Raw genomic sequence first — 12595 nt, 5'->3', positions numbered from 1 at the left:
CATGGTCAACATGTCTGTCTGTTTCATTTTTCTCACGCCTTCCAGAGCCTTTATTGTTGCCTGTGTTTGACGTGTCTTATTCTACATTGGATGTATTTCTGAGGATTTTTACATGAGACTGTTTCTTTCTATACTCAATCTGCATTGTAAAGAAATTCATTTGTGTCATCTCAATAATCTTTCCTCTTACATGTGCCACCATTTCCTCTCCTGCTTCTGCCTGTCACAGTCATCTGACCACCCAACTGTGCGGATAGAACATCCTTCATCCCGTTTTTAGCTTTCCTCTGTCCCAGTGTGTCTGAGTCTTGAATGTACTCAGTTGTTTTACATTATCTTTAGCATTGCAGCCCTTTAGACTTGTCTGTGAATGTGATTACCTGAAACTGTCTGACTAGAATAAAGAATTATTATATTTTCCTGACAAAGTGAACTGATTTCACTGATCTGAACTTTTGCAATCAAAGGAAGATAGTTAGTACAGCCGGTGAATTTGCACACAGCCTTTCCCCTCCAGGGAAACTTTTTAGCCTTTCGAAGCTAACTACATTTCATTTTGTCAGCCTTGAATTAAAGGATGCAATACATGTTCACATTGCCAATTTTCTGTTTCATAAGGTCGGTCCATCCTTTCCTTGACACTCTTTCCTGTCATGTGCTTTAACTGCAGATCCCTCCTCTCTTGTCAGACTTACAGAAAATTATTGGGGGAAAGATGGCCTTTCCCTTCCATAGAATAACCTCCTCTTCATACTGTCCAACTGTACAGAGTCTGCTGCCTGGGCATTTATGCAACAGGAAGGATGGTACCAAAAGGGAAACAAAGGGGATACAATATACTGAGCTATACTTAAATAGTCAACACAAACAGGGTGAAACTATTCCTTACAGTGACAACACAGAGCAGATGGCTCACTTGGATCATTTGGCTGTTTTTAAAAGCAAAATAAAGTGATGGCAGGATGCTCATTGTTATTAACCTCAATGTTCTCAGCCATTTCATCTTCCCTTCCTTTATAAAGAACATTCTCTTCTTTCTCTCTCATCTCTGTATTATGTTCAACTTCTTTCCAACTATAAAATTCCGCTTTGCTCGCTACAATTTTTTACATCTTTGCCATATTTTGCATTTTGATCTCCATCTCTGGTCCGAGCATTGGGCCTCATGCAAGAACATTTTCGTATTTTTATTCTAAATTTCTCTCACTTTTTTCGTAAGAAGGTCTCGTACGAACACGCCACGTCAGATTCAACAAACGCTCTTAACTTCGGAAAAAGTGTGTAAACGACCTGCGTAAATGATGAATCACACCTGTGCGTATCTAAGTTCACGTGCACGAGGATAGTAGATTTGCATACTCCACGCCCAAAATGATACCATATAAGGCTGTGCTTCCTCGCTCCTGTACCAGGAAGTGTTGAGTGTTGAGTCATGAGAATGGCATCAAGGCGCAAAAAGAACAACTTTAGGCGCTCTGAGATTGAAGTTCTGCTTTCAGAGATCCAAAAAGGAAAATCTGTCATTTTTAGCAGTGTCAGCAGTGGAATTACGGGACCTGCTAAAGCAAAGAAATGGGAAGTAATTACGAGTGCTGTTAATACTGTGTCACCGAAATAAAAAAATAAATGGTTTGATATGAAAATGGCTTAAAAAAAACGTCTCGCTATGGCCAGGCGATCGATGACTGCAACTAAAGCCGTGCAATCAGTTGTTGCCTCATCATGATGGCACTTTGATGGGGTGGTCCATGAGGGGGGTCTTCTGGCACCACAGCTTCTGGTCTGCCTGGGCTGGTTCAGGTAGTAGGAGACCCTCGTTCATCATGGCAATATTGTGCAAATCTGGCACCCACCTGGCCTTCAGCTCAGTGCGCTGCACGACAGCACGGGTGCTTTGATGTGTATATATGATTGGCAGTCCAGCCACGGCATGAAAGTCCCTCTTAATTTGTACTTGTTGGACAGCAGTGTATGGGAATCTGATGTACCATGGGTGATAAACTGATGATAGTTTTGATGACCAAGGGGAGCGCACGACTCACAGAGGTCTGGGACACCCCCGATCGTCTCCAATCTCCCTCTGAAAGGTTCCAGTGGGCAAAAATCCAAAGATGAAAGGTGAGGACCTGGGCGTGTGTGGAATTGGGTTTGATCGGCGTGTTTCTCTCTGGAGTCGTGGCTCTTGGAAGCTGCATATTTGTAGCAGCACAGTCCTTGGGAATCTTAATCGCGATGTCAGCCATTCATCTGTCTCCACACAGTCTCTTCCAAGAGCCTGACGCACTAAGGCATCCAAAAGTAGCAAGACAGCCGCTGCGCTTCCTGTTACAGATTCAAATTAACCTTCAATTAGTGCACAATTTAAGTCAAACAGAATAATGTCAGCATAATTATGGGGTATAATGTATATTTATTTATGTTTTCTTCAAAGTAATTAAATATACAATCCATTAGTCAAGCAAACTTGATTTGAATAACAGCGGACTATTTTACGAAACTCCTACGACAGGTCTGGATCACTCGGAAATTCTGTTCGTACCTGAAAGAAAACGTAAAAAGATTGGTGAATGCGCAAATTCTCTTAAATCACTCGTACGGACGATTTAAGAACAAATCTGTGCGTACGAACGGTTCTTGCATGAGGCCCATTGTCTTCCGTATTTATTCCATCTTCCTTCTGATGTGACCATCAAGACTTTATATGTTGGTTTTGACTTGTCTGTGAAACAAAGTTTCTTTTAAAGCATTTCTATCGTCTGTAGATTATTTCATTCCATATTTGACCATTCTAACTCTTGTGGTTTACATGCAGAACATAGTGTCAGATGATCTACATGCTAAAGAAAAAATGTAAAATGGCCTTTATGAATATCTTTTTAATTCACATATTGCAAGCTGTGAATTAGAAGCCAACTTCAGCTGTCTTGTGCCTTCGGTGTCGCACGAACTGATCCAGGAAATGTATCATTTTTTCAAAATAAAACAAAAGTTATTGCAAGGGAATGCAGAGGGGAAAAAAATCTAATTGTCCCTTAAATGGCTCCGTAATATTATGACATATTTTGTATTTTATTATCATCTCTGACTCATTGCTTAAATTTGCCATCATGCGATGCTGCAGGGAGGGAGGGCACCTTATTTGTTAGGCTGTTGGCAACACAATAATATGTTTCTTTTAGATGATGTGGGTTATTTTCAAGGCAAGGCAAGGCATCTTTATTGATATAGCGCATTTCATACCACAGGCAACTCAATGTGCTTTACATAAAGACAAGGCATTTAAAAGAACAGCATAAAGCAGCATAAAAACAAGCCATTTAAAGAGAAAAAAAATAGAATAAAAATTAAAACACAGTTAAAAGCAATCAAAGAAGAGGGGAAAAAGAAAAATATAAACTCAACCATAAGCACACTGAAAGAGAAATGTTTTTAACCTGGATTTAAAAGTGCTTACAGTTGTGGCTGATTTCAGTTCTGCTGGTAGTTTGTTCCAGTTGTGTGCAGCATAACAGCTAAAAGCTGCTTCACCTTGTCCAGTTTGAACTCTGGGCTCCACTATCTGACCTGAGTCAGCAGATCTCAGAGCTCTACTCGGTTTATACTCTGCTAGCATGTCATTCATGTATTCTGGACCTAATCCATTCTGTGATTTGTAGACGAGTAGCAGAACTTTAAAATCTATTCTGTATCTGACCGGGAGCCAATGTAAAGACTTGAGAACTGGGGTGATGTGATGTGGTCTCTTTGTTCTGGTTAAAACTCGGGCTGCAGCGTTCTGAATGAGCTGCAACTGTTTGAGACTCTTTTGGGGGAGTCCAGTCAGAAGACCGTTACAGTAGTCAAGTCTGTTGGAGATGAAAGCATGAATCAGCTTCTCCTGATCTGTTTGGGACATGAAACCCTTAATTCTGGATATGTTCTTAAGTTGATAAAAGGCTGATTTGGTGACTGATTTGATATGATTGTTGAAGGTCAGGGGTCCTTTTCACAAAGCAGGTTCAACCAACTCTGAGTCTATTCCTGATCTCTGAGTTGATCTACTCTGGGATAGAAAACCCTGAGTTTTCGGTTCCAGAAACGCTGATTTGAGTGAGTTTAATCAACTCTGAGTAGGTTCACCTTGAGTTTTGCGTGTGCGCCACAACTTCAAAAAGCCAGCATCAATGGAGCCCCGATTCGACGAGTCACCATGGCAACGGGGAAGAGGAGGGGCTACGTTTTTCACCAACCTCGAATTGGGAATCTTAATGCGCTCATACGGCGAGTTTCAATACGTTTTTAGAAATAAGTGCACCGCTGCAGCTGCAAAAGCATAAGTTTAAATGTAGTCCTTTGCAATCACAATAATATTACAGGGGAAACTGCTTGAATGGTATCCCATTCATTTATTTCATTTAGGTGCAATCCCGCGGGGGAGAAGCGCACTTGGAAGATGAAATATAAAAACATTGTTCAAACAGGTGAGACCTCGGCATGGAGGTACCTCATTTTGATCATGTTTTACATTGTAAAGTAAATATTAAGTTGTTATTTCACTGTGCAGTTATTTTATCCCCAACATAATGCTGTTTTCACACACATAAACTATGTCTTCTCATCTATAGCCTATCATCCATCCATCCATTATCTATACACCGCTGAATCTGTCAGTCGGGTCGCGGGGGGGCTGGAGCCTATCCCAGCGGTCAATGGGCAAGAGGCGGGGTACACCCTGGACAGGCCGCCAGTCCATCACAGGGCCACATAGAGACAAACAACCATGCACACTCACAGTCACTCCTAAGGACAATTTAGAGTCATCATCTATATCATGTTCTGTTAAATACTTATGCCTATTTAAACTAACACAGACTTCTACTGAGCCAACAGAAAGAAGGCAGATGCGCGTAAAATGGGAGGTGACCCACCCCCAAGACACAAGTGTCTTTATAAAATATAATAGGCCTATATATGTCTTTTTTAAGCCTATTCATACAACTATTTATTTGTGTTGTCTTTTTTTTTTTCTTTTGTCCCAACAAAATTCTGATGGTGCCGCTCAAAAAGATAATTGTCGGTAAATGCAAAAACATCTATGCGCGGTCTGATAACCATCTCCGACGAATATTTATTTCTCTGCGCGATAATGCTGCACCTTCATCCACGGATCGTTGTCAAAAGGACATGTTCGTGAAAAAAGTCGTCTCCTACTGTGCCTAATGGACTTCTAGAAGTAGAAGAACTCGCTCTGCTGACTGAATGAATGAGGAAATCAAATGGCGTGTGTGGCTGAAAGAGGGCGGAGACAGAGAGAAACTCGAGGTTTCTTGAATAAAACCTGGTCCCGACCAGGTTAGGTTCAGAGAGTCTGTTACTCCGGTAACTGACCGTGAGGTTAAGTTACCTCTCTTTGTGAAACAGGCTAGAGTTACCCCTCTTTCTCGGGGTTGAGTTACCTCCCTTTGTGAAACGGAAAACTCAGGGTTTCCCTCATTTCAGGGTTAACCAACTCAGAGTTTTCACTAAACCTGCTACGTGAAACGGACCTCTGGTCTGAGTCTATCAGCACGCCGAGGTTCCGGACTTGGTCTTTAGTTTCTAGAGACAGTGACTCAAGGTGTTTACTGACAGCAAACCTCTTCTCTTTGTGGCCAAACACATGACCTCAGTTTTTTCTTGATATAACTGAAGGAAATTTTGGTTCATCCACTTTTTGACTTACTCTAAGCAGTCGCACAATGACTCTATAGGACTGCAGTCATCTGGAGACAGTAAGAGATATATATGTGTGTCATCTGCATAGCTGTGGTAGTTGACTTTAGAGTTCTTCAGAATTTGACCCAGAGGCAGCATGTATAGGGTGAACAGAAGGGGTCCAAGAACTGACCCCTGACGAACTCCACATGTCATAGCCACTCGATCGGCTGGATTACTTCCAATAGTCACAAAATAACTCTGCTCCTCCAAGGAGGACCTGAACCATTCAGGTCCTTTCATTGTTTCAGTTCTGAATTTTTGTGCTTTGACAGCTAAACCATCGTTACCAGCCATGCTTTGACTGAAGGGTTTGTGATTAAAGTAATGCATTACACATTTTAACATTCCTAAACTACAGAAACTGGGCTAACCAGTCTTTCTGAAATGTATATATTGACTTTTTACATATTCAGTTGGCTCTGACTTCCAAGTTTGATTCTACCTCCGCTCTACCAAGTTAATTGTTTGCAATGTTTTCACAGACAAATTGAAGAAAAATGGTTCAATGGTTACCTCAGTGTAATGCCAAGGCTGGAGCTTTCAAAGCTGGGATTGGGGATGCATGTTAAGAACATCACATCATTTCTCTTAAGGAAAAAGCGGTCAAGACTTGTCTTCATCTAGAATGTAGCAGGTGTTGTACTTTTAACCATCTGATTTAAGAATCAGATGGTTATGACCATAATATTCTTCTATGACTGAGTTTAGGTGCAAGAGTATGCATAGATATGGGGGATAGTATCTCAGAGCCAAGTGTATCTCACCTCCTGCTGATGTTGAGGTGCAACATCAGTATGTATAGTTGTTTGTATGCAGTCAACCTCAGACTGCATACAAACAACCTAGCTGTTGAGTAAAATGGTAACTAACAATTTTGAAAGATTACCTTATTAGTTCCCCATATTCCCCTGACAATGGAGTGGTGTGAACGCCCAGCTTCCATGCTGCATTCAGTGTTTCTCAGATGTGGGATGTCAGATTTAATGTACATTTTTTAATCTGGCTCCCTCCAGGTTTATTTTGTTGCTTTGCTATTAACAACAATAGCTCATCAGCAGTCCCTTAAAATGTGAATTAAATTGGCAAAGTTGCTCCAAAATAACTTCCAAGATTTTATTGGAATAACAATAACAAATAGAATATTTTACATGTACATGGTAAAACTGTCTCTTTGAACAAATAAAAATGCCGACGTAAGGGTACAAACTAAATTGTTTTTCTCATCAGGAATTCCAGCTTTTGTCACGTTGTCTTTGTTTTGTTTATCCCGTTTATTTTCACATGATGGAGAGTGGAAAGTCAAAGTTCACTGTGATCTGATGATCAGTTCACTCAGTCTTTTATGCAGCATCAATTCTCTCTGAGGGTTTCCCAGCAAAAATGTATCAGACGCGTTTCTTTACTCCACACACAGAATAAAACATGTTTATAATTCATTTTCATTTTTCCATTTGTTTGTGCCGTTTGGTTACTTTCGACGTGGAACAGCATCTTGTCACACGAGTGTGTCTGTAGAGACAGAAGGTCAATGAAAGGTTGAAATAATCATAACTCTGAGTTTCCAAACTATTTTAACGCATGTGTTTGTAATTGAGGATGCTGGCTCAGTTATATTCTTGTACAAACGCTTCTCACGAATCACCAACACTACTTTTCTCTACTTGCCCGCCCCTCTGACTAGTTTCTGTTTCATTTCTGCCAGTGGAGCTTTGTTTCATCTGTCCAGCACATTTTATGTGTTAGTTAGAAGGATAAAGTCATCAGCTAACAAAGAAGGAAAAGATTATTTTGATGTGGTGCATTATTACAGTGTCCGTTTTGAAAGCCGTCATGTTTTCTTCACCTTATCCTTTTTAATGCATAAACACTACCAAACAGTGTCAGAAACCATAAGGAAACAAAGACTTTAACCAAAAAGGATGTTTCAAAAGTGAGTTGTTTCATACCATCAGTGGTTGGAACAGACTCAGCCCGTCACATTAACTCAGCCTGACTGTCAAGTATGTAGCTGCACCATCAAACTCCTTTGACCTCCAATCTCAGACTTTATTGTCTGTTAAGAATCTCTTACTACTCTGAAATGTTTTTCTTCATCTAATCTGATATTTTCATGTGTGGAAAGAAAAAAAAGAAAGAAAGTCTTGTTCCTCAGAAAGCTTGGATTATGAGTTCGTAGAAGTTCTGTGTTAAGTGATGAGACTGAGTTTCAGTCTATTGTATCAAATAATAACTTTAATCTGTATTTTCTTGAGACTATAACGACAGGAACTACTTGGGCAGTTTGAGAAATCACAACTCTGAAGTATCACATAGATTTACTGACAGACCATGAATACCAGCAACATGTTTTACCTTAAAAGAGCTGTTGCACTACTGAGAATCTGTGTGTACGGTTTCTTTTTCATTGGCTGACTTCATTCATGTAACAAAACAGGAAGCTCCATCATGTCACCTCCCATATCCAGGCCAGTAACATGCAAACATTCAAAAAATTATTTCAGTCACATTGTCATGATCATGTCATGATTTTTCTGCACAGTCAGACTTTAACAAAATATGTTTACTTCGAACTGATGTTATATAACTGAAATAATTCTTTTAAAGAGGTTTCACAAATAAAACTGACAGGCTTTAAGGCTTTAGGCTTGAGAAAAGCATAAATGTGGTACAGTGCAAAAGAGAGTGGGATAATTTCCTAAGACATTAGAATAAGAAGACACAAAAGACTCATTTTATTTTTTTTATTTTTTATAAAAAAAAGAGCAGATAATGTGATTTTGTTTTTCACAGCTCTCTCTCAAAGTTAAGATTGAATCTGCAACATTTGTTATTTACTCATATCGTGAGTATATATCAGAGTCTATTTTCGCCTATATTCATTTACAGAGACACACATTGATATTCAGGATCTAACATGTGAATATACACTTTCTTCTGTCCTCAACTCTTTCTTCTTCTTTCCTCTTGTAGCTTTCCCTCCAGAGAAATGCAACGCAGCGTAGTTCAGATCACGTCCACCTTCAGTCTGAGCAGCAGATTAAATTTCATTTTAACTTCATATTGTTACATCCAGCTGTAAGTAAATATTTCAGTGCAACAGCAAGTTAGGTGATTTCATATCATTACTTACTAAATCGTCTTCTGGTTGGATTGAGTTGTCATGTCTTCCTTGTGTAGAGCTGTTTTCTCTCCCTAATGATTCATTTTATGAAGGAAATGTATTCATTTGGATATCAAGACTCCGATGTTGTTGATTTATTTAGTAACAATATGTTATACATCAACTTTTATCTGTTGTATTCCATAACACAAAATTGTGGTTTGTTCTGTCTTGTATACTAGGACTACCTTGAATAAAGTATTAAATTATTGATTTCAGTGAACAACACTCACCTTTACATTTTCCACATGCTGCTTTTTGGGTTTTATAACAGATGAAAAAAACATTTACAATCACAGAAATGCCGAAGCAGATTGTTATGATCACCAGCATGTTGAATTCAGAACTTGTTTGCTCTAAAAAACAAAGAAAAGAAAGAGAACATATCATTGTCTTTGATATCATTGGACGATTTTAAAAAATATCATACTCATCATCATCAAAATCATACCAATTTCCAGTTTGGTTCCATTTCCAAAAAGTATCTCTCCACATGTGGCCACAGCACAGTAGTAAGTCCCAGCATCAGAGGAGCTGATGTTCTTAGAGAAGTGATACACACATCTCCTCTGAGTGGCAGCTCTCTTGTCACATTCATTACGTCCGTTTCCATCAGAGTAGATGATGTGTGGATGAGATTTATTTGATGCAGCTCTGAACCAGAACACGCTGAGATCTCCTGAACACGTCTTGTTCTCAGAGTCAGAGAGGACTGAACACTGCAGACTCAATGAGTCTCCTGGACCAGCTGGATCTGATACTGCCGGATGCTGGACAATAATGTAGTTTGACGTCCCCTGAGTGTTTCCTGTATGATACAGAACACATTAGAAAGGATTTGTGTCGTATAAAAAGACACTTCGAAAGACTTCTGGGTGTTTCCAGTTTGTTTTTGTGATAGTTTGCGCTTCTTAAACTGATTAAAGCAAGTAATATACTTTATCTAACTTAACTCTCAATATGTTAATATCTTTTTAATCTTAAAATGTGTTTATACACTGTAATTGTGAATGTGTATTTATTTATTTAAATATTTTATTATTATTTTTTAAACTATTCTTTAAACATTGTAATGCACAGCTCACATTACCTGTCAATGACAAATAAGTCCCACTCCAAGTAACAGCAGCATATCCAAAGGCTGCACAGTGATACATTCCTTCATCTTCTTTACTTGTCCTCAAAATTGTCAGAGTGCTATTCTTCTCATTGCATGTTGCCTTCAGTTTTGAGGCAGAAAACTCTGGTCCATATGTAGGATTAAAGCTTCTCCACAGCATCACAATTGATTTCAGAGTATCTCCTGCACTCTGCTTGTACCAGTGAAGTTTTTCAGTACACCACGTGTCAACAGTCAAAACACATGTCAAAGTCACAGGTTCCCCGAGCTGAACTGTGACCACTGGAACCAGTGAATCTGCATGAAAAAGAAAGAAGTTACAAGTAAAACTATAGAGACTAACTCAAATTTGAAATTAAAAACACAAAAAAAAGGGAGAATGAACCATCACAAGTCATGCTGATACTTCAATAAGAGAATATCACATTTCTGTTCCTGTATATAGCACTTACATCCTCGATGAAGAAGAAGCAGTGTAACCCATACCAGAATCATCTTGGCACTGTCTTCATTGGAAGAACAGCTTCTTAAGTGACAAAGGGAGGTGTGGTTATCCAGAGCATCAAATTCACCTGATTGGTTATCTCAGACTATACAAAGTGCATTTCCTGCCACTGATCTTTGGCTCTATGTATAGTGTGTACGTGTATGTATGTGTATATATTTCTTGCATTTTATTGTGTTCAAGGTTCAATCTTAACTTTGAGAGAGAGCTGTGAAAAACAAAGTCACATAATCTGCTCTTTTTAAATATATGTGTATATATATAAATCAGTCTTTGGTGTCAGTAGTCTATAACATTAAAGAATTAGGATGTAAAAGTTGAACATGATCAATCACACATCGTGCGTGCAGATACCTAAATGAGACATTATGTCACGACCTGAGACACAGTTCTGATGGACTCAATTGTACGACTCAGTGAGGTAATCCAAAAGGTATTTATTTTCCAAAACAAAGAACCAAAGACGCTCTCAAAGAGGATGACAAAATAATGCTAACTTAGATTGCACTCACACTTGACTTAAACTTTGTTAGGGACAGAACAAGACGAACTGACAACCAGACAAAGGGAGACAAAGACTATTTGAACATGAGGTAAGGGGACACAGGTGGAACCAATCAGGGGCGGGGTTGACAATCACAATGAGGGAAAGCACACAAAGGGAGGAAGTCAGGATCTGAAACGAGAGGGGAAAATGTGAATACAAAATAAAACAGGAAGTGCATGACAGGATTGGACATGAGTGACTTTACTAAACTAAAACCTACAGGACCCACACATGAAACTAAACAAGACGTGACATAAAATAAACATGATTAACAAATTTGACGAGACATAACACATTATCATGTTATAATTCATGTATATCGCATTTACATCCTTGATTGAGAAAAAAACTATTTAACCCACTCGAGAATATTCTTGAAAAGCTATTTCCTGGTTCAGTTCATGAGACACAGAGGGCACATGGTGCAGCTGATGTTTGCTTCTGATTCTCATTCCCATCTGTGAATTAAAGGAATTTGCATAAAGGACCAGTTCCCCGCCTCTTTGGCATATAGCTCATCCTACATTAGGTCCTGTATGAAAGCCACAGTGTTAAAATGTATTAAATCTGGACTGATGTAATTTATAAAGGATGTTTTCGTTGTATCAGGATCTTTTGCAATCAAAAGAAGGTAGTTAGTACAGCCGATGAATTTACACACAGCCTTTCCCCTCCAGGGAAACTTTTTAGCCTTTCGAAACTAACTGCATTTCACTTTGTCAGCCAATTGCCAATTTCCTGTTTCAAAAGGTCGGTCCATCCTTTCCTTAACACTCTTTCCTGTCATTTGCTTTAACTGCAGACCCCTCCTCTCTTGTCAGACTTACAGAAAATTCTTGGGGGCAAGATGGCCTTTCCCTTCCATAGAATAACCTCCTCTTCATACTGTCCATCTGTACAGAGTCTGCTGCCTGGGTATTTATGCAACAGGAAGGATGGTACCAAAAGGGAAACAAAGGGGATACAATATACTGAGCTATACTTAAATAGTCAACACAAACAGAGTGAAACTATTCCTTACAGTGACAATATAGAGCAGATGGCTCACTTGGATCATTTGGCTGTTTTTAAAAGCAAAATAAAGTGATGGCAGGATGCTCATTGTTATTAACCTCAATGTTCTCAGCCATTTCATCTTCCCTTCCTTTATAAAGAACATTCTCTTCTTTCTCTCTCATCTCTGTATTATGTTCAATTTCTTTCCAACCATAAAATTCCGCTTTGCTCGCTACAATTTTTTACGTCTTTGCCATATTTTGCATTTTGATCTCCATCTCTGGTCCGAGCATTGTCTTCCGTATTTATTCCATCTTCCTTCTGATGTGACCATCAAGACTTTATATGTTGGTTTTGACTTGTCTGTGAAACAAAGTTTCTTTTAAAGCATTTCTATCGTCTGTAGATTATTTCATTCCATATTTGACCATTCTAACTCTTGTGGTTTACATGCAGAACATAGTGTCAGATGATCTACATGCTAAAGAAAAAATGTGAAATGGCCTTTATGAATATCCTTTTAATTCACAT

At 39.0% G+C, this 12595-nt stretch overlaps 1 protein-coding gene across 1 annotated transcript; it reads right to left on the bottom strand.

Moving 5' to 3' along the window:
- Positions 1-8638: 8638 nt before the first annotated feature.
- Positions 8639-10511, bottom strand: LOC142397176 (signal-regulatory protein beta-2-like). The gene is made up of 6 exons (XM_075480519.1): positions 10469-10511; positions 9987-10313; positions 9348-9704; positions 9130-9252; positions 8867-8928; positions 8639-8761 (listed from the first exon to the last, which is right to left on the bottom strand). The coding sequence occupies exons 1-6, from the start codon at positions 10509-10511 to the stop codon at positions 8639-8641; spliced, it is 1035 nt and encodes a 344-aa protein (XP_075336634.1).
- Between the last annotated feature and the right edge of the window lie 2084 nt (positions 10512-12595).

Source organism: Odontesthes bonariensis, chromosome 13 (genome assembly GCF_027942865.1).
Source record: "Odontesthes bonariensis isolate fOdoBon6 chromosome 13, fOdoBon6.hap1, whole genome shotgun sequence".
Lineage (NCBI taxonomy): Eukaryota > Metazoa > Chordata > Actinopteri > Atheriniformes > Atherinopsidae > Odontesthes > Odontesthes bonariensis.
Note: the sequence above shows the minus strand (reverse complement) of the source record. Positions and strands in the feature narration are given on the sequence as shown.

Bases quoted from the DNA above. Each gene is read 5' to 3' on its own strand.
- LOC142397176 (XM_075480519.1), bottom strand. From the start codon at position 10,511: ATGATTCTGGTATGGGTTACACTGCTTCTTCTTCATCGAGGAT. The intron at 9,253-9,347 runs GTATGATTTTGA...TTTGTTTTTTAG, and splicing joins TGGAACCAAACTGGAAATTG to AGCAAACAAGTTCTGAATTC. The intron at 8,929-9,129 runs GTGAGTGTTGTT...ATGAATCATTAG, and splicing joins AGCATGTGGAAAATGTAAAG to GGAGAGAAAACAGCTCTACA.